The sequence below is a fragment of the Dioscorea cayenensis genome, chromosome 2 (assembly GCF_009730915.1).
Source record: "Dioscorea cayenensis subsp. rotundata cultivar TDr96_F1 chromosome 2, TDr96_F1_v2_PseudoChromosome.rev07_lg8_w22 25.fasta, whole genome shotgun sequence".
Taxonomy (NCBI): Eukaryota; Viridiplantae; Streptophyta; class Magnoliopsida; order Dioscoreales; family Dioscoreaceae; genus Dioscorea; species Dioscorea cayenensis.
This window is the reverse complement of record NC_052472.1, coordinates 8,099,784-8,122,542: the sequence shown is the minus strand read 5'-3', so window position 1 is coordinate 8,122,542 and position 22,759 is coordinate 8,099,784. Positions and strand designations below refer to the sequence as shown.

General features: G+C 41.9%; 1 protein-coding gene and 1 non-coding gene across 2 annotated transcripts; both read right to left on the bottom strand.

Moving 5' to 3' along the window:
- Positions 1 to 9,032: 9,032 nt before the first annotated feature.
- Positions 9,033 to 9,139, bottom strand: LOC120281317. Its single transcript, XR_005542533.1, has one exon. It is a non-coding gene; the product is annotated as a small nucleolar RNA R71 (small nucleolar RNA).
- Positions 9,140 to 15,108: 5,969 nt separating this feature from the next.
- Positions 15,109 to 18,030, bottom strand: LOC120272276. The gene is made up of 2 exons (XM_039279050.1): positions 17,559 to 18,030; positions 15,109 to 15,233 (listed from the first exon to the last, which is right to left on the bottom strand). The coding sequence occupies exons 1-2, from the start codon at positions 18,028 to 18,030 to the stop codon at positions 15,109 to 15,111; spliced, it is 597 nt and encodes a 198-aa protein (XP_039134984.1).
- Positions 18,031 to 22,759: the final 4,729 nt, after the last annotated feature.

Here is a 22,759-nt window from a genome sequence, read left to right as displayed (position 1 = left end):
GTAAAGTAAATATCACGAAATCTCTGCAAAGATTATAGAATCAGAGTGAAAACCCATAGATCCTGCAAGCAAAATGAGGCCAGTATTGGTGACAGCAATAAAACCTAATCCACAGCTAGCAGGGTAGTTAGTCCAAGAAGCATCATTATAAAGATTAATAGTGTTCCATGGACTAGAAGGGTTAGAATACTCCTTGATGTTGTTCCTAACAGAGTTGAAAAATTCAAACAATAAGACCAAGCTCGCGAGAAGATGGTATGATACTTAGGCACCCAGCCTTTGAAGACTAGATTACAGTGATCCTTCCAAATAATCCAAGCAATAGTGGTCATTAGAGCTTTGAAAAAAGAATCAGAATTCTTTAAAGTATATCTCTGAGTGAGCCATAAACCAGAACTAAGCTCATTTAAGATAATTGGATCCAAATTAAAAGTAGCACAGAGAGTGTTCCAATAAGGGACAATTTTACAGCAATTTCAAATGATATGGTAGGCAGATTCAGAAACCAAACCAAAAAAATGCACTTAGTAGAAGGACCTATATTTAGCCAATAAAGATAATCACCGGTAGGAAGTTTGACATGAGCTAATTTCCAAATAAAAGTTCTAATGCGGGGTAACACATAGAGCTTCCTAATATAATTCCAACCCGGCCAAGGGTTAGGGTCAGAAGAAATCAAGAAATCATAAACAGAAGAAGCAATAGAGGTTCTGAGAGACCAAGGCCCCCAAACCCAAAGATTCTAAGAATTTAAATCAAAACTGATGTTGTTGATCCACTTCCAATCTAAATTGTAACCAAAGATGTTATGAATAAAGGAAATATTAAGACTGCTGTCGTTTATAAAATTAGTGAAATTTAGGTTTTCAAAATCAGAATCCATGTTGAGATATGTGGGTTTGAACAAAATGGGAAGGTCCATGAAGCAAGGATCCTTCCAAATGTCTAGACCATAAGGATTGGAACAGAGAATTCTAAAGTGCATTTTTAAACACTGAGCAGATCGAGAAATCAATTTAAAGAACCAAGAGGATTTATTTGGAGAACTAGAAAACCAAGGATTCCAGTTGAGATAGTTATGCTTAAAAATGTCCATCCTAATTTTGTTATCATAGTTTAAGATGGAGAGAATGTTCTTTTCCATAAGAGAATGCCTAACATGCCTAGGGTTTTTGAGACCAAGCCTCACCTCAGATTTTTTAAGTGTAGCAACAGTCTAACCAATAGTATGAAAACTCCTATCATTGCTGCCATTAACCCAGAGAAAGGTTCTGGCAAGTTTGGAGATTTAGTCTAGAATAGTATCAGGAAGATGCATAACTGAGAGGAAATAATTAGGAAGAGTAAAGATGGAGCTATTAAGGAGAATAGCTTTACCAGTAGTGGAAATTGGAGCATGACTCCAAGTAGAAAGACTGGTTTGAACTTTGGAGATCAGAGGATTAAATTGAGGAACTAGCATTATGGTCGGAAAAATAGGAATACCAAGATAATTCGGAGGAAAAAACCCTTGTTTGATGACCAGAATAGTATAAATGGATTTAGAAAGTTTTTTGTTACACCAGGAAGGGAAATAAATAGCTGATTTATTAGGATTGGGTTTTAACAGGTAATAGAATGATAAAGATTAAGGCACATCAAGCAATTACGAGTAGTCTTGCGAGTGGCTTTAGTAAAAAGGAGAAGATTATTGGAAAACATAAGGTGATTAAAGTCATTACCAGGGACCAGATAAAGGGAAAGAGCTTTGTTAAGAATGGCCGAGAGATTTTGGGTAACCAGGAGAAATAGAAGAATGGAGATAGGATCTCACTGCCTTAATCCTCTACTACCAGTTATAGAAGGAGAGCTTTGGCCATTAATAAGAAAAGAGAAAGAAGCAAAGGAGATGCAAGCATGAATCCAAGAAATCCACAAGTCCTTAAACCACATTCTTTGGAGGGTAGCAATGATAGCATTCCATTCAATAGTATCAAAGGCTTTTTCAATATCAATTTTAATGATCATCCTAGGAAGGTGACACACCCCTTTGCATGTGTACCGCAAGTGCATGGGTTTGTCAAAGTAATAATACCCTGGTGAGCGGGTGGTCGTATCCACAGGGAATAGTGATAAAAACACAAATATTGCTATGCAACGAAAATGAAGATGAATCAATAGTGGTGTGAACAAAATCAATACAAATAGAAATAAGAAAAGAAAAAAGAGGCGCAAGTAAATGATAGGAGAGGCAATCGACAGAAAATGGAGCACTTGGACATTGCTCACCCTAGGACTATTGCTTCAAGTGCAAGACCAATCATTATGTCTCCTAACTGATGTTTAATGAGTCGTGGAAATCCTTAACCACACGGTCCCAAACCTAAAATCAACCGTGACTAACTCTACACTATGCCTCAGCGGAGAAATCACTCAGTCTCAACACCTCACACTGTGCAAGATTGCTTAAAGCTCTAGGGACTCCAAGTGATAAACCCTATTCCCTAATGTGGATCTAACCCTTTGGTCCAGCGAAAGATCCCTAGTCATAATTAAGCCGTAGATACTAAGGATTACTTTCAACGCTTCACTCTGTTTCTTGCGCAACTAATCCCCAACGGAGTTCGTCTCTTAGCACTTCACTCTATCATGATCGTAAATAACTCTTGGAACACGGAGGTAGGATAAATCACACTGGAGGGGAAAGGGGACGTTCCGCTACCTCTCGACTCACCCTCTCAACCCTCTCCAATCTAGCATTGTCTAACCCTCATGGTGTGTCACTCATCCACAAGGACTACCAAGATGGATTCTCAACCCTATTGTCACTCTAAGGGAAAATCAACTCAACAAGCATTCAAGATTGGAACAAAATTAAAACATCAATTAAAGGAAGCATAATAAAAGGTCAATGAAACAAACTCATCCTAGGGTATACAAGTCCAAGCACCCACTAGTGGTTTAGCTCTCCATGGAGGAAAATACAATCAATAATCAAATCTAAAGTGAAAACATGCAATCAATAAGTAAAACCCCCTTGGTATCCATGACGATGGTCTTGTGGAGTAGCTGCATCTTCTCCAAAGGCTTCCTCGTCAAGCCTAGGGCACACCTCACCGAATCGATGCCGATGAAAGCTCCCCCAATAACTATCTTCTGAAGGAACGCGGTGTTGGAAACCTTAGAACTACTCCAAAAACCTTACCAAAGCCTCTCCAAACCCTAGCCACGAGAACCTCCAAAGATGGGCAAAAGATGGAGAAAAGATGGGAAAAAGGATCCTCAAAACGGGCTGGAAACACAACTTAAATAGCCCAAGAATCGGGCATCCACACAGGCGTGTGGAAATTCTACACGCCCGTGTAAATCTGTAGGAATCGATATTTTAGTGGCCTATAAACAGTAACTAGTACAGTGAATTGCTGCGGTAACCTTCTATAGTACTCTGCCAAAATACTCTCGAATCCACACTTTTCATTGAGGCCACATGAACGGGCACACATCCATGCGGTAGATCATGTTACATCTTCAATAAACACCACATTTGACGAAGATCTTGCCAATATTACACAAGTCAGAATGCATGAGTGTGACTGTCTTTGTGCCCCTCTAATTTGCATGTTCACTTGAGCACAACAGAGGTTGCCACACACTCATGTGTCTTTGAGCACAACTTGTGTCTTCACGTTTGCCATAACCAGTAAGAAAACCCATTTGCTCAGGGCCTATAAGCTTATGAATAACCTTTGTAAGGTGATTAGCTAGAATTTTAGAGATAACTTTGTAACAAACATTACAAAGAGAAATGGGATGGAAATCAGAGACAGAGGATGGGTTATCTTTTTTTAGGGATAAGAGCGACAAAAAGTTTTTCCCCAGGAAGAAGGGAGATTGCGTGTAAGAAAAAAATGGGAAATCACGTTAAATAAATGATCGCCCAAAATGTTCCAATAAAAAACATAGAAATCAACGTTAAGTCCATCAAGCCCAGATTTTTGCCTCGAGGCATATAGATGAGAGTTTGATAGGCATCCATTTTGGAGATCAGTTTAATCAACTCAGCTCTCTCTAAATCCTCTAACATAGCAAAGTCATCCTGGGATGGCATTAAAGAAGACCTCCACATTAGAATTAGAAGGGGAGTGCCAAAGATTTTTGTAAAAATCCAAAAAATAGTTTTCAATCTCGGAATGATCAGAAACAATAGTACATGTGGAGTCCTTAATAGCATGGACCTTGTTTTTATAACGATGAATTTTGACCGAAGTGTGAAGAAATTTGGAGTTATGATCACCATCAGACAGCCAAAGCAACTTAGCCCACTGACCCCAATATATAGAGTTTTGGCGAAGGAGCAATGAGTGCGGTTAGTGAGGGCTTGAAGCCAAGTTTGCTACCAAGAGCTATTGAAGGAGTCAGTAGCTTCTTCAATTTTTTGAATTTCCTCTTCGATGTTCCTGATCTCCTGGTCGAGCGAATGAACACTAGAAGATTTCCACCTGAGAAGATAACTCTTAGTTAGAGAAATAGAATGAGAAAAAGACAAATAGAGAGGATGTGGAATTAGAGGACCAAGCTTTGATAACACAATCATGGCAACTAGCATAATCAAACCAAAAAGTTTTCGAAACAAAAAAGTTTATTGGAGAGAAAAGGAGGATTTGAAAAAACCAAGAGATAGATGGGAAAATGGTCAAAGATAGTACGAGGGAGATGATGATCAGTAAAGTTTTTAAAAATGGAAATTCAGTTGGTGTTGCCCAAGTATCGATCAAGTATAGCACATCGCCTAAAGTGACCAAATTGGCCATTGCACCAGGTGAAGCTAGGACCAATAAAGCAAAGCTCAACAAGATTATTATTATTAAGGATAAATGCAGAGAAGAGGGAAGATTTAGAAAGATAATTATGAAAAGTACCACCTCTATGCTCATAATCGGAGATAATTACATTAAAGTCTCCGGCCAGGAGACTGGGGAAGTTTAGAGAAGATATACTATAGAGGTTGTTCCAGATGGCTCATTGGAGGAAAATCACCTGAGCATTGTAGATCACAGAAAAACCCAAGGGATGTTGCTAGAGGATTGATAAGTGTCTAAATGTACGTATTTTCATATATGTATCGTATACACTTTGCATGTATTTTGTGAGGTTTGATGCCCGTTTTGTGCTTAATCATCTACAATTTGCTTTGTAGGGCACAAGAAAGCCATGGAGAACACGATGATATCATTTAGGCGAAAATGAGAAAAAAACAGCAATTTCATACCACCCCCATACTACCCAGTAAGGAGGTCGTATGCACTATAGCAGCGAGATAGTTTGAAGCTGTCTGCCCAGAATTTTATACCACCCCCATACCACCCAGTATGGAGTCCGTATGGACCTTGTATACACCCTATATGAAGCGCGAATTTAGGTTCTTGAGTGTTATATGGCCCCCATACGGCCCCTATACAACCCATATGCCGTGGGGAGTATAAAAGCTGACCTTTTAGGGCAGAACAAAGGGACTTTTTGGACAGATTTTAGAGAGACTATGATAAGTGCTTGTGCGATATGAATGCGAAGCGTTCATTCCTTATGTTGAGCATTACTTTTTTCAAGTTTTTACACTAATATGTGTGTTTTTATGTTACTTTCGTGCAGGTAGGGTTGTGAGGCCAAGTATGAAGAAAAAAAGTCAATGTTGATTACAATGCACCGGTTTTGGAGGAAATCTTGCTAAGGTTCAAACACGAAGACATAGGTTGATGTCAGATGCTAGAGTGTGTGCCAACCTCCTCGTATTCGAGTTGCCACAGCCATTTGGAGGGGCACAAAGGTAGTCACACTCAAGTATTCCGACCTATGCACATAGAACAAGAGCTTCACCAACGTGCCTATCATTGAAGAAGCAAGTGATCCACAACGTGAACGTGTGCCCGTTTGTGTTACTCCGATGAAAGTATGGATTCGGGAAGTTATTCAGGCCGGATACTGCAGCAAAGTACTGTAGCAGAACGGTAGAAAGTACTGTAGCAGCACTGTTCACAGCCGGCCGAGAAAACAGGAGTTCAGAGGATCCACACGGGCATATGGAAATTATCCACGCCCGTGTGGAAATTCCCCACAGGCACGTGAAGCATCCACGCCGGTGTAGTCGCCCGATTCCAGTCCTATTTAAAGTCGAATCAGGCCCGATTTTAGTATTCTTTTCTCCATCTTTTCCCCAACTTGAGAGAGGGGTTCGGCTAGGGTTTTGAGGGGTATTGGCCAAAGTTTTGGAGAGGTTCTACGGCTCCGATATCATCATTCCTTAGGAAGAAGGTTGGTAGGGGAGCTTCCGTCGAGGCGTATCCTATACCGGACGAGGGAATCCTTGGACGATGAGTAGAGGACTTTCCACAAGATCATCGACATGCCTATCGAGGGGGTTTCTTTATGGATTTATTGTTTTTAGATTCTAATTCTTTGATTGTAATTAGTTCCATGGAGAGCTAAACCCCTAGTGGGTACTCGGGTATTTGTGAACCCTAAGATGTATTCGTTTCTTTGAATCTCTTTATTATGCTTTCAATAAATTGATACTTATTGTGAGTTCCAACATTGAATGCTTGATTGTATGAACATTTCCCCTAGAGTGACACTAGGGTTGAGAGTTCTTGTTGGTAACCTTGTGAGTGAGTGACACACCACGAGCGTTAGACAAAGCTAGGTTGGAGAGGGTTGAGAGGGTGAGTCGAGAGGTACAGGAGCGTCCCCTTTCCCCTCCGACGTGATAGATTCTACCTCCGTTCCTCGAGTTCTTTGCGGTCATAATAGAGTGAATGATCTAAGGGATGAACTTCCGCTGGGGCTTAGTTGCGCGTGCAACGGAGTGAAGCGTTGAGGTGATCTTAGTATCTAGGGCTTAATCATGGTTAGGGACCTTCCACCTGGACCAAAGGGTTAGGTCTATAACTAGGAAGGGATTTATCACTTGGAATCCCTAGAGCTCATTGCAACTCTATACGAGTGCGAGGTGTTGAGATTGTTCGATTTCTCCTCCGGGACATGTATAGAGTTAAACATAGTTGACCTTAGATTTAGGATTATGTAATTAAGGATTTTCACGACTCACCATTGCATTGATTAGGAAGCATAATAGAGGGTTCTTGCACTTGAAACAATTATCCTAGGTGGAGCATTATCCGGGTACCCCATCTTTATCGATTGCCTTATCGCCTTCTTTACTTTTGCTCTCTTATTTGTTGCTTTTATTGTTGAGAATTGAATCATTGTCACCCTCATCATCATTGATCTTTCACATAGCTAAGAATCGAATTAAGTATCTTTTTATTCCCTACTCCCTGTGGATTTAATACCCGTTCACCCGGGATTATTACTTCGACAAACCCGTGCACTTGCAGGGATATACGCAAGGGGACCTTGTCAGGCTACTTGGGAGGCTTTGAGTGACCTTGGGAAGAAGAAGGGCAAGGAAACAAGGAGATCATCAAAGGCCAAGGTCAAGGGTTCTCAAGGCAAGGAGGCAACATTATTCAAACGGGAGATCAACCACGATTTGAAGGAAGGAGACCCGCGGCTAGAGGAAGAGTCATTCGGCACATTCTCTACCTACTCCTCCACCATTTCATCTAGGGAGTGTCATTTATGCTTTTGCTTTGTGTTTTGCTTGATTGTGTTGTTTGTTGTGGGATGATGACACACTAGACCCCGAAGGCCACCGGGTGTTGGTGAATCTTGGGGGGGGTTGGGAGGGGGGATTATCATGTATTTTGGATGATTAATTGTTAATTCTATGCTTGGGTTATTTTGAGATTTAATCCATTGTTTTTATGCTAAGTGCTACACTAAGGAGAAATCTGTAGCTCTTTTATGAGTGATGCATGTAGATGTGACCTGCTCACATGTATTAGACCATGAATGGATTAGAAGGGGACACTTGTATCATCACATAGAGAAATTTGGTGTTGGTAGCCCTCCATGTTAAGTTTGAGCCGAAAAAGACTAGGTTTACTCCTATTTGAGATTTCCTTGTAGTTAATGCAATCGTAGGAATGTGGATTTGGAAGAAATTCCTATCAATGTTCGTATGGGATTAGGGTTCAATCGCTGAGAAATTGGGGTTGTTCTAATCTAGAAATCTCTTGGTACAATTTACCCTTGCATCTTTTGATCATCATCTATGTTTCATGATAACCCCTCAAGGGGATCTACATCCATAGACCTTTGCATTACATTGATTTTCTTGCCTGCTCATTGCTTGTTCTCTCTAATTTGTTGGTAATCTTATTTTTAGTTTTAATTGCATCTAGTAGAGTAAATCTCATCGCTTAAGATCTTAGGCTAGATAATAGTTTGAGAAGGAGTAATAAGAGATCCTTAGGCCTGTGGAATACGATCCTCGTGTCTTCACAAGAGGTATTGCTTGGCGATCCCGTACACTTGCGGGAAGCAATCAAGTTTTTGGCGCTGTTGCCAGGGACCTTTAACGAATTCTAGGAAACTTTTAGATTATTACTCTAGCCATTTCATTATTTACTCGTTTTATCATTATTTTCCTTTTCCTTTGATCTTAACTTTCTACCATCTTTCCTGGTTTTGCAAGGTACTGTGCATGACATGTTCAAATAGAACATTGCATCAGAGATTGAGAGAAGTTGGTGAAGGGTCGGGTACTTAGAACATTGAAATTGAGGATAGAGAGTCTTCACGGGTATGAAAGACCTCAATTCACGGGTGATGAGTTTAGTGTTCAAGCACCATCCGTGGCATGCAACAATTTTGAAATTAAAGCAAGTACAATCGGCATGGTCCAAAACTCGGTTCAATTCAATGTTCTTGCAAATGAAGATGCACATCACCACCTTTCCCGGTTCCTCCAAATTTGCTCTACATTCAAGATTAATGGGGTGTCGGACGATGCAAACTATTTGAGGCTATTTCCATTCAGTTTGAGAGATGGGGCATATTGTTGGCTTACGTTATTATCTCCGGGGTCAATAAAAAGATGGAAGGATAGAGTTGAGAAGTTCCTCGGGAGGTACTTTCCACCGAGCAAAGCGGCCAAGTTAAGACAAGAAATTTCAGCCTTTAAACAAGGGGAATCCGAAACTTTGTTTGAAGCCTATGAAAGATTCAAGGATCTCCTTAGAAGGTGCCACCATCATGGTTTTGCTTCATGGATGCGAGTACAAATCATCTACAACAGGCTGAATTATGCCACTCATCAACGCATTGATGCCACTTTGGGTGGTCCCATTAGCAACAAGTATCCCGATGAGGATGAGCAATTACTTGAGTCTATGGCAAGCAATGAATCACTTGGGCCTCAAGAGGATCTTCACAAAAGACTGCTGGAATTTATGAAGTAAGTAGCGATCATGCCTTGGCTGCAAAGGTTGATGTGTTAACTCGAAAGCTTGATCTTCTTATGGACAGTAGTTCGAGGTCAGAATCAATGATGAGTTGTAGCACTTGCAGTGGTGGGCATGGTGAAGCCCAATGTCAAATTGCTAGCTCCTTTATTGCTTCCATTGAGAATGTCGACTACATTGGGGGCAACGAAATCAATGGAACCCATACTACTCATCTTACAATTCGGGATGGAAGAACCACCCAAATTTTGCATGGAACCAAGGTCAACAACAAAGAGGTGCACCACCCCAAGGATCTCAATTTCAACAACCAGCTTTTGAGAAGAAATTTACAACTGAAGAGGTTCTTGCCAAGTTCATGCTCAGTACTGATGCCAGATTTAATAGCATAACTAGTAGCATGGATGCACAATTTGGCAAGGTGAATGCTCAGCTTACTTAGCATGCTGAACAGTTTAGTGAGATAGGTTCTGTTTTTAGAAACCTCCAAGCTTCTGTAAAATCACTTGAGCATCGAGTAGGGGTACTCGCCAAGGCAAATTCTGAGCGTCCTTTAGGTTGTCTTCCAAGTAACACAGAAGCCAATCCAAGGGAGCACTTGAAGGCCATTGTCCTTAGAAGTGGGAGGCAAGTGGAGACAACGGTACCCAAGTGTCAAGGAGAGTGGGGTAGCCTTCGGGGAAGACCCCAAGCTAGCTGAAAAAACCAATGAAGAAAAAAAATCTGGGAAGAAATGATAAGCCTCAACAACAAGGACCGTCAAAATCATCTGAGTACAAGCCTCCAATCCCTTATCCAACCAGATTGAAGCAAGATAAGGAGGATATTCACTTCATAAAATTCATCAACATCTTCATACAACTCCATTTGAACATCCCGATAGTTGAAGCATTAACCCCAAATGCCTAAATATACCAAGTTTTTAAAAGAGCTCCTTATGAACAAGAGAAAGTTGGAGGAAGAAGGCACTGTTGCACTTACAGAGTATTGCTCGGCCATTTTAGAAAAGAAGCTCCCAAAAAAGGTTGAAAGATCCGGGAAGCTTCATTATCCCATGCATGCTTGAAGGAGGAGTCCAAGAAAATGCTCTAGCAGATTTAGGGGCTAGCATAAATGTCATGTCCTACACCATGTATTTGAAACTTGGCTTGGATGAGTTAAGGCCCATGAGGATGACTTTACAATTGGCGGATCGATCAACAAGGAAACCTCTGGGATTGTTGAAGATGTGATTGTCCGAGTGGACAAATTTGTCTTCCCTGTGGATTTTGTCATCATGGACATCGATGAGGATGTGGAGACACCATTAATTCTTGGCCGACCATTCCTTAGCACCTCAGGTTTCCTAATTGATTTGAAAGGAGGGAAATTAACGTTAAGAGTCGGAGAAGAGGAAGTGGTGTACACTTTGCCGGCTGCTATGAAACACTCTTTAGATCATGATGAGACACTTTACTTCATGATGAAAGTGATAGGTTAATTTCTGATTGTGTGCAGGAGGTGCTTGCGATAAACTCTTTGGATGAGTATTTGAGAGAATTGGAGAATGAAGAACAAGAAGAACCTCACTACCATCCTTAAATTCACAACATGAAGAAACCAAAAGAGAAGGTAACCTATACCAATGCTAAGGAAAAAGAGAAAAAAGAGTCACTCATGAAGAAAATGTGGAGGGAGATTCATGGGAGAAAAAAGAAAGGTACCAAGCTTCATCGTCCCACATCTCAAGGAGGAAGGTAAATTTTTCACCCCTATCTACTCATGAACAATTCGAAGTCTTCTCAATGTTGTCACTGAATTTGCTGGGAAGAAACAACACTACAAGGGGAACTGGGGGTGGCTTCAAACTATTTGAACCCCCATGAGGTAAGGAATGAGGTACGTTAGGCTCGTGATGTTAAACAAGTGCTTCTTGGGTGGCAATCCAAGCATTCGGGGGTGTTTTCTTGCATTTTTCATATTTTAGGTCTTAACTCATGTCTTTCTTCGTATTTCTTAGTCTTGTTTGTTTTTGAATAAGTTCATGCTCACACACTTGCCACATTGTTCTCATCAATTTTATTGTGGTTTATTTGTGCATATTCTTGAGAAACTCATCTTTTGGTGTCATTTCATGCACTAGATCGTCATTTTATTCATTTCATTCATTTTTGGAGAAGTCTTCGAGCTTGCCGTATCATTTTTACGTCATTTGAAGCAGGATTTCAGAGTTCTGAGTTCTTTTTAAAGTCATACGGCCAACCATAGGCGTATGAAGGCCGTCTGGGATGAACAAAGAGCCAATATAGCGGCTCTGTGCCACCCCAGCCGTCTAGGATGGCACCCAGATTCAGCCGAGAGGTACGGCCCCCATACTGGGCTGTATGGGGGCCGTATGGGGCGTTTTGGCCCCTTAAACCCCTCCTCTCTTCTCTCTCTTCCATTCTCTCATTTCTCTCTTCTTTCCACCGATTTTCTCTCTTTTTTCTCACTCATTTCTTATCCAAATCTCCTTATTTCTTCTCCTAAATCTTCTTCCCATCCATTAGAGATTTCGATCTAGTGGTTTACTGATCACTTCCCCACAAGTGTACGGGATCGCAAAGTGATACTCCTCGTGCGAGCACGAGGGGTCATATTCCCAAGGGCCCGAGAAGCTACTCTTACTTCCTCTTCGATATGTTGTTTAACCTCCAAGTTTGAATGTGATAGTGATAAAACAAATAAACAAGTAAAATCCAAATAAAATGCTAACAATGAAGGCAAGATACGGGGGATAATCAAGGGAAGAAAGCGGTCACGGATGAGGATCCTCTCATGGGCTACTAAAGTGTGTAGGATGCCAGAACTAAAATGCAAATGGCTAGTTGGACCGAGAAAACCCTAGATTAGGTCAACCCGATGGTCACGGCAATTGACCCCCAATCTGGTATGAGTATTGAATACGGAATCTCTTTCGCCCAAATCCTCCTACGATTGCAATGGGAAAGGTGGTTTTCTCAAGTTAGGATTAGAATACAAGCTAATACTTAACCCTAGAATTTGAGGGGTATAAATACCCGATGGTCACGGCATATTTATATGTGTTTCCCTTCCAAGCTTGGTGAGTCTAACACTAGGGCAATGGTCATGCAACCTAACATTACCTAAGAATTGATACACCGAGTTCTCATGCATACCAAAGCATACAAATACACCAAGCAAGGATCACAAACAAGCCAAAAAACAATAGAAAGAACCAAGCATCCATACAAGCACAAGTTCACCCCCCAAGGTTCACCTACATCCGGTGACCTTGGGGTCTAGTTGTTCATAGTCATCAAATACAACAAGAAATCCATGCAAACAACCAAACAAAACATAAGAAACATTCCCTCAAAGAATGAAGGCCGGAGAAGCTTCCTAAGACGCCACACTAGAGGTGGCTTTCCTTGTCTTCAACCTCCTCTACACAAGCCCTCGGAGTAGATCTCACACAAAATCGCGCTCTCCTCATCGAATCCTCCATGGAAATGCCCTCAAAACCTTACTTCTAGCTCCGATTTGGTGTGGTGGTGGTGAGCTCCAAGAAGAAGGCCTCCTCCCTTCGAAAGAAACCCTAACAATGCTTATAAAGGAATGAACTCGGGCTTCCCTGTGGGTGGCCTCACCCTCATAATACTGCCCATAAGGATGGTCATAATACTGCCTGTAAGGAAATCCAGACTTAGACTTTTTCTGAAATTTTCATGTTCCGTGCTGCTACAGTGCATGTACAGTGCCCGAAGTCCAAAAATGACGTTTTTGATGTCGATTTCTTCTTGCATTCCGTCGTTGAGCTCACCTAGGCTTCTTTTATGCCTGAAACATGAAATAAAATGATTAAACCATAAAAAAGGCATCAAGTTCTCAATAAAATACAATAAACATGCGCATCGATATGTAGAAAATACGTACATTTAGACATTTATCAAGCATCCCCACACCTAAGCGTTTGCTTGTCCCCAAGCAAACAAACATGAAGAACAGGGACAAGAAGATAAATGGCTAAATGCATGACCTCAAGCTCAAGTGTAAAGGACTCCACAAGCACGAATGGACAGAAATCAAGAAGTGAGTTGTTCAATGAATAGTGAAGTGATAATAGTTCTGTCTCATCTAGAGTGCTCCTGTGAGTGTGTGTGCTAACTCCCCCTTGACCTCCACACCCTGGATTACCCCAGGATGCCCATTCACCCCACACAAAATGAAAATGACATTAAGACGCTAAAGACATCCTCAATACTCAATTAAGAATCCTCTGGTTCCTAGGTAAAACTCTAACTTTCAAGTGGCTACGTAGCAAGCATCAGGGGAACAAGAGAGATACTTTATTTCTTTCACACAAATATACAACATACACACTTTTTTTTTAGTCCGACTAACGTAGACTGCACAAAAATTTTTACAATCTTTCTGAAGGATGCACATGCTGATTAGGCACAAGAGCCATCCAACGTACTCGAATACAGTCTACATAGACGCATTCATGCTATACTAGCAGAGGAATACTATCATAGACTCATTTTTTTTCGTTTTTCTCATTTTTTTTCTTCTTTTTTTTTTCTTTTCTTATCACATGCACAACTATATCTCATGTCCCCAAGTATAAAACTTGCTACAATAGTTCACTTTAAGGTAGAGAAAACAATAAAGGAACTCAAAAGCGCTTAAAAGTGCATTGAAGATAGAATTTAACAAATTAATGCCAAAATCATAATGATGGGTTGGCTGGAGTGTACAAGGTGAAAGTGCTCATGAACATGTATAAAGGTGCACAAAAGATGAAACAGATCTACATTCAAGCACAGATGGAGTACAACTCAGACCTATCATTCTACCAAGCTAGGAAGTCCTTAACAATGAAATTATAGCTATCATTGGTGATTCAAGCATGCAGTTGTAAAAATACTCCATCCCCACACCGAAAGTTGTACATTGTCCCCAATGTAACTAAATCAGCAGATCAAGGTGGGAAAGATAAGCAATAAATACAAGGAAATGGAGTAAGAAACTTCCCTAGTCATGTGATGAAGAGATTGACACTCGGGTCCGGACTTAGGGAAAAACAGTGTGATGAGGGTCTGGAGTGTGCCGTGACTTGAACAATGGCCCTGAAAGCAACAAAAAACACTAATCACACTTCCAGAAGCAACAATAATAGAGAGTAGCGCAAAAGCAAGGTTTTAAATAGATAAAAAAAAGTTTAGTAAGGGGGAACCCTAACTAACTCCCACAAAAACACACTACAATGACAACACAAAAGTACAGTCAAGACAAAGAAATAAATAACAAAAATAGATAAATATCCATGTGTTGGGTACCTAGAGATCAAGTGGAAGCGATGATGCCGCGCAGGTGGTAGCTACAGAGGTGGTGCCAACCGATGAGGATGAGCTGCGCAAGAATGTTAAGATGTTGGCGGTGTTGCTCTCAATGCGGCTTAGTGATGCAACCAGGTCTCGGTGTCCTTGATCAAACACCTACAGCTGCTGGTAGACCTCAGTGCGAAATTCTTCAAACCATGCTTCTAAAGAAGGTCTACGCACCCTGGATTCCTGCTCGGGTTCAGATTCAGACTCAGAAGTAGACTCAGCATCCTGTGAAGGGCCGGTGTCTTGTGCATTTGTTCAAAGACGCTGTGCAAGCTTGTAACTACCGCCCCATTTTGCAACTATCCCAATGCATACAAGAGTCTGCATCCCGAGCAGGGCGATAGTGCCAACAACTGCCATGCCCTGGGTATGCTCAATAAGGCCCATGCCTCTAATCATTCGTGTGATGTATGGTCCGGCGAAGATGGCCCTAAAGGCGAACAAACTGCCCCTGGTGTGCTAGGACTTCGAGAAGGGTCCCACCTAGCCTTCTTGTAGGCCACTTTCTTCACCCTCATACCTACAAGACCAAGGGAAGAACAATTAACCAAGTTTTAAACAAATACAAGCTCAATGGAATGAAAACTAGTGAAAAATGCCCAGTGCTACAGTAAACCCGCAAAATTTTTTTGCAAGAACCTTGTTTGTAAGTGGAGCACAACAAATTTACAATTGATGAAATCCGCAAGTGCACGGGTCGTCAAGTAATACCCTATGCGTGACACAGGGGTCGTATTCCCTAGGTCCCAAGAGCTGCTATTACTCCCCCCTAGATGACACTGTCTAGTCTACCAAATATAGGACTAAAACAAGATAAGGAAAATAACAAAGAGAAAACTATAAACACAAGGACTAAGGTTCACCACATAAACATACTAAGGAAGCAAGTAATAATGGAAGTGCGAGGTCCCCGGGCGAGGATCCCCTCGGGACTACTAAAGCTAGATGGATGCTAGAATTACAAAAGGCAACGGTGGTTGGACCAAGAGACATCCAAAAAAATAGATCACCCCGATGGTCACAGCGGTAATCCCTAATCCAATAAGAGTATTGGCTCGGAATCTCTTCCCGACCAAATCCTCCTATGATCGCATTACAATTAGGGGGATATCAAATTAGGGCCGAAACTCAACCTAGGTACAACCCTAATAGTTGGAGGGGTATGAAATACCCAATGGTCATGGTGTATTCATACATATATCCCTTCCAAGCTTGGTGAGTCTAACACTAGGGCAATGGTCATGCAACCTAGTATTGTCTAAGTATGGATATACTGAGTTCTCATGCATACCCAAGCATTCAAAAAGCACCAAACAAGGATCACAAACCACACAAATACCATAAATGTAAATCAAAGCATCTATACAAGCAAGTTCATCCCAAAGGTTCACCGGATGCCCGGTGACCTTGGGAGTCTAGTTCAAATCATCAACAAAAGGAGCAAGTGTAGAAGATAAGAGATACAAAGAAAAGCTCATAACAAACTCCCCTAAGATGAAGACTAGAAGGTGGTGATGAGAACTCGTCGGATCACGCCCGGCGAGCTCCTAGATCGTTTTTCCTTGAGTGTAACCTTCTTCTCCCTTCGATTTGCCCCTCAGATCTGCCTTCTCCCGTAGCCTTGAAGCTCTAGAGGATGATGGTGGAGAGTGGTGGCCAAAAAGTCCCTTAATTGATGCCCTAACAAGCCTTATATATGCCCAGATCCCGATCGGTAAACGGGTCAGTATACCGGCCGTATGCCGACCCCTCGGGAATTTCAGTTTTCTGCTGAGAAGCCCGCGATGAGCTACAGTGACTGCTACAGTACCTCTGCTGCAGTGATCCCGGACCGAAAATGCCGCTTTGTTGCTGAATTCATCCCCAATCGCGTCGCCGAGGCCCCAAGGCTTCAAATGGGCCTGAAATGTAAAAATAACACAATTTAAACCAAAAGGGCATCGATTCAACAAATAAATATAAAGAATCATACAAAACAAATACATGCAGAGTACGTACTCTTAGACGTTTATCAACAATCACAAAGTTTCATTCCACACATGTTCCACCATCCATAGAGAGCAAAAACCCCCACAGAATCAGCCCAAAAAGAACATCAAAAGCTCAAGGTTTGAGAGATGAGAGATATACCTTAACCCTAGAGTAAATGGGGTGATTCAAAAGCATAAAATGGTCAAGAGAGTGTTTAAACCTTGAAATTCCTAAACAAAATAAGATTAGAGGAGGAGGAGAGTGATCTAGAGTCAAAAGAAATGAGTGGATTTGGTGGAGAAATGAGAAAGTTATGAGAGAAAGAAGATGAGTGTGTGAGTGAGAAGAAAGAAGATGAGTGAGGGGCTAATTTAAACCCTCACTCGGGTGCCCTTGCGGGTGCCCTTGCGGCCGCAAGAGCAACCGCAAAGGCTCTCAGGATGGCTCATGGGTGCCTTTGCGGGCGCAAGGGCACCCGTGAGAGCTCTCTGGATGGCTCACGGCTTCTCTCACGGTCATAAAACGGGTGATTTCCAGATTTTCATCAACTTAGCCTCCTCCAAACCTAAAAAACAATGAAAACAAAGCCAAATTAAGCACATAAACACTAAGAATTTAGTTTCATGGAGTCTAAACATCAAATCACTCAAGGCATTCTCAACGACATGGATGAAAAACATAAGAAAGACGATGAACAAGGCTACCAAACATGCACAAAAACTAAAGAACACAATCCACGACAACTCAAATAATACGAAAAGAGAAGGTAAAGAGTTCAAAAGCTTGGGTTGCCTCCCAAGAAGCGCTTGTTTAACGTCGTTAGCTTGATGTGTTTTACCTCATGATCATGGTGGGACATATGGTGGAGAGTTACCTCCATTCTTTGGCAAAGTGTTGTTACCCGGAAAGTAATGTTTCAATCGTTGACCATTGACCTTGAACTTTCCATTTTGTGGATGAGATATCTCGACGGCGCCGTGAGGGAACACATGTGTGACTGAATATGGTCTATGCCACCGTGATTTCAATTTGCTGGGAAACAGCCTTAGTCGAGAGTTGAAGAGTAGTACTTGATCTCCCTCTTGGAAGCACTTAGCCTGTTTGATGTGTCGGTCATGGCTTTCCTTCACTCTCTCCTTATAGTCAAATGAGTTTTCATATGCCATCGTTCGCCATTCATCTAGCTCATTAAGTTGGAGCTTCCTCTTGGGGCCTATCAAGTGGTGGTCAAAATTTAACTGTTTTATGGCCCAATATGCTCTGTACTCCAATTCGACGGGTAAGTGGCATGCCTTCCCATAGATTAGTCTGTTTGGTGTTGTTCCAATGGGTGTTTTGTAAGCCATTCTATAGGCCCAGAGTGCATCATCAAGCTGATCAGCCCAATCCTTTCGATGATGACTCACTGTTGTCTCTAAGATTCACTTCAACTCTCGATTTGAAACTTCAACCTGACCGCTCGTTTGGGGATGATATGGAGTCAAAGTATGATGAGACACCCCATACTATTTCAGGACCTTGTCGAATTGTGAGTTACAGAAATGAGTGCCCCGGTCGCTAATGATCACTCTAGGGGCGCCATAACAGGAGAATAGTTTCTTCAGAAATTTCACTACCACTCGAGCATCACATGATGGAAATGCCTAAGCTTGCACCCACTTTCAAACATCGTCAACTGCTACCAGAATAAAACTTATTACCATGAGAGCTAGGGAACGGGCCCATGAAATCAATAGCCCATACGTCAAACACTTCGCAAACTTGGTTCCAATTTTGCGGCATCTCGTCCCTTTTTGAAATATTCCCCGTCCTCTGACATTTATCGGAGTGCTGCACAAATATTTGCGCATCTTGGAATATACTAGGCCAGTAGAATCCCGCATCCAAGATTTTTTTGGCTGTTCTATTTCCACCGTAGTGACCCCCAGTTGTACCTGAATGACAATGCCTCAAAATGTCATGCACCTCCTCTCGTGAAACACATTTCCTAACAACTTGGTCCACACAAACCCGAAAAAGATACGGGTCTTCCTAGATATAATGCTTGAGGTCAGTGAGGAATTTCTTTCTTTGTTGATATGTGAGCCACCTCGAAAAGGTTTTCGCCGCTACATAATTTGCGATGTCAGAGAACCACAGGGTCTCATCCTCTGCTACCACTTGAATATTGCATAGTTGTTCCCCGGGGAATGCATCATTTATCTCTCTCCTTTCCATCACATCATCAGTGGGTCCCTCAATGCGTGATAGGTGATCTGCGGCCAAGTTTTTTGCCACTTTTTTGTCTTTAATCTCCAAGTCAAACTATTGTAGCAAAAGTACCCAACGAATCAATCGAGGTTTGGTGTCTAATTTAATCAGCAAGTATTTGAGTGCAAAGTGATCAGTGTACACAATTACTCTAGACAACACCAAGTATGACCGGAATTTGTCGAAAGCAAACACTACTGCAAGGAGTTCTTTCTCAGTGGTGGTGTAGTTCTCTTGGGCTGAATTTAAAGTTTTACTTGCATAATAGATAGGATGGAAATGACTGTCCTTGCACTCCCAAGCACTGCACCAACTGCATAATCACTCTCATAACACATCAATTCGAATGGCAAATTCCAATCTGGAGAAACTACAATTGGTGCCTCCACGAGTTTCTTTTTTAGACTGATAAAAGCATTCATACACTCATCGTTAAACTCAAACGGAGCATCTTTTTCAAGTAGCTTTGTCAAGGGTCGAGTGATAAAGGAGAAATTCTTGACAAACCTCCTATAAAACCCCGCATGTCCCAAGAAGCTTCTGATAGACTTCACTGACGTAGGGGGTGGTAGTTTCTCGATGGTCTCCACTTTTGCCCTGTCCACTTCAATCCCTTTCTGTGATATCTTGTGCCCGAGAACTATACCTTCCTTTACCATGAATTGGCACTTTTCCCAACTGAGTACCAAGTTAGTCTCCTCAGACCTGTTCAAGACTCGTTCCAGATTTTTTAGACATAACTCGAACGAATCACCAAAAACAGAGAAATCATCCATAAATACCTCCATGATGTCTTCCACCATATCTTCAAAAATTGCTAACATACACCTTTGGAAAGTAGCTGGAGCATTGCATAGTCCAAAAGGCATGCGGCGGTAAGTAAATGTGCCATATGGGAAGGTGAAGGTGGTCTTTTCCTGATCTTCAGGTCCAATAGGTATCTGAAAATACACAGAGAGCCCATCTAGAAAATAGTAATAAGAGTGTCCTGCAAGTCGTTCGAGCATCTGATCGATTGATAAGTGCTTGTGCGATATGAATGCGAAGCATTATTTCCATATGTTGAGCATTACTTTCCTCGGGTTTTTACACTAATATGTGTGTTTTTATGTTATTTTTATGCAGGTAGGGTTATGAGGCCGAGTATGAAGGAAATAGGCCAATGTGGATCATAATGCACCAATTTTGGAGGAAATCTTGCTAAGGTTCAAACGCGAAGACATAGGTCAGGTGTGAGATGCTTGAGTGTGTGCCAACCTCCTCGTATTCGAGTGGGCACATCCATTTGGAGGGGCACAAAGGCAGTCACATTCGAGCATTCCAACTTATGCACAAAGAACAAGAGCTCCACCAACGTGTACACCATTGAAGAAGCAAGGGATCCACAACGTGAACATGTGCCGGTTTGCGTTACCCCGATGAAAGTATGGAATTCGGGAGTATTTTCTGGCAGAGTACTGTACCGGACGAAGGAATCCTTGGACGACGAGTAGAGGACTTTCCACAAGACCATCGATACGACCATCGAGGGGGTTTCTTTATGGATTCATTGCTTTTACATTCGATTTCTTTGATTGTACTTAGCTCCATGGAGAGCTAAACCCCTAGTGGTTACTTGGGTGATTGTGAACCCTAGGATGTATTCGTTTCATTGAACTTCTTTATTATGCTTTCAATAAATTGATGCTTATTGTGAGTTCCAACCTTGAATGCTTGATTGTATGAACATTTCCCCTAGAGTGATACTAGGGTTGAGAGTTCTTGTTGGTAACCTTGTGAGTGAGTGACACACCACGAGAGTTAGACAAAGCTAGGTTGGAGAGGGTTGAGAGGGTGAGTCGAGAGGTACAGGAGCGTCCCCTTTGCCCTCCGACGTGATAGATTCTACCTCCGTTACTCGAGTTCTTTACGGCCATAATAGAGTGAATGGTCTAAGGGATGAACCTCCGCTGGGGCCTAGTTGCCCGTGCAATGGAGTGAAGCGTTGAGGTGATCTTAGTATCTAGGGCTTAATTGTGGCTAGGGACCTTCCGCCTGGACCAAAGGGTTAGTTCTAAATCTAGGAAGAGATTTATCACTTGGAATCCCTAGAGCTCATTGCAACTCTATGCGAGTGCGAGGTGTTTAGATTGTTCGATTTCTCCTCCGGGACATGTATAGAGTTAGGCATAGTTGACCTTAGATTTGGGACTATGTATGTTAGGATTTCCACTACTCACCATTGCATTGATTAGGAAGCATAATAGAGAGTTCTTTCACTTGAAGCGATTATCCTAGGTGAAGCATCATCCGAGTACCCCATCTTTATCGATTGCCTTGCCTCCTCCTTACTTTTGCTCTCTTACTTGTTGCTTTTAATTTCTGAGAATTGAATCATTACCACACTTATCATTGTTGATACTTCACATAGCTAAGAATCGAATTAAGTGTCTTTACTCCCTACTCCCTGTGGATTCGACCCCGCTCACCCGGGATTATTACTTCGACAAGCCCGTGCACTTGCGGGATATAAGCAAGGGGGTCTTGTCATCGATGAAAAGCAAAGGAAAATGATCCTTCCTTGTGGCATCATTGAGTTTCCTGTAGTCTATCCAGACTCTCCAACCTGTTACAGCTCTGGTAGGAACAAGCTCATTCTTCTCATTGGTGACAACTATCATTCCTCCTTTCTTTGGTACCACCTATACTGGGCTTACCCATGCACTGTCGGAGATGGGATAAATTATACCTGCATCAAGTAGCTTGATAACCTCGTTTCTTACTACCTTCTTCATGTTAGGGTTAAGCCTTCGTTGGGGTATCGCTGTGGGTTTGGTGATTGTCCTCCATGGGAATCTTGTGTGTACAAAAAGATGGACTGATTCCCTTGATATCAGCTATTTTCCACGCAATCACCCTTTTGTGCTTTTTCAGTACAGCTAGAAGCTTATCCCTCTGCTCAGCTGTCAAGTCAGATGCTATGATGACCGGGAGCTTAGAACCATCGCCAAGAAAGGCACATTCTAAATGCTCGGGAAGGGATTTCAGCTCTAGTTCAAGCAGATCTTCAATTGATGATTTCAATCTCCCATATTTCCCGAGATCACATTTCTTAACTCTCTCATCCTCTGCTTCAGATGAATTGTCAATGCTTGAACTATTTTCTGTCACCAGAACCTCGGCCTCAATCGAATATAAGTCACTCACTTGAGAATAATCCATTTCCTCTGAACCTTCTAACCCCGTTGGATATGTCTCCTCTTCAACCAGACTTGTTGACTGTGAGGGTCCATCGGAACTGTCTCTTGATTCAACACTGATAGGGTCGAATTCGCAATTAAGTGAACAAAAATTTCCTACCAAGCTTGCCCCATCTGTCTCCATGTATTCCTCAAGAAATAACTGGACCTTCTGCCTCTCTAGAGTTGGATTGATCGACTCCTCGCAATACTGTTTCTTCCACTGATCATTATCAAAACAAAAACTACCCCATCCAGTTGGCTCAGATGAGTGATGAGGGTACGAATCCTGTGACCAGTGGTAAATAGCCCGATCATTAGTCAAAGCCATAGTTAAAGAAGACAAAAGAGACATTGACATAAATAGAGGTCAACACACAAAGATTTACAAGAGAGAAAGATAAGGGGATATGGCGGGATGAAATAAAATAGTAAATGCAAGAATGGTAGTACAAAACCAAAGAATGGTCAAATCAACTCGCTTAAAGTTTTCCAAGTATTCCTCGTGAACCCCCCGGCAACGGCGAAAAACTTGATCGCTTCCCCGCAAGTGTACGGGATTGCAAAGTAATACCCCTCTTGCGAGCACGAAGGGGTCGTATTCCCA

What these genes read in the sequence shown, in the direction of transcription:
- LOC120272276 (XM_039279050.1), bottom strand. Translation starts at nt 18,030, where the DNA reads ATGGCTTACAAAACACCCATTGGAACAACACCAAACAGACTAATCTAT. An exon ending in CACTTTGCCAAAGAATGGAG is followed by an intron (nt 15,234 to 17,558) that starts GTAACTCTCCAC and finishes TTGGTCTTGTAG; the next exon opens with GTATGAGGGTGAAGAAAGTG.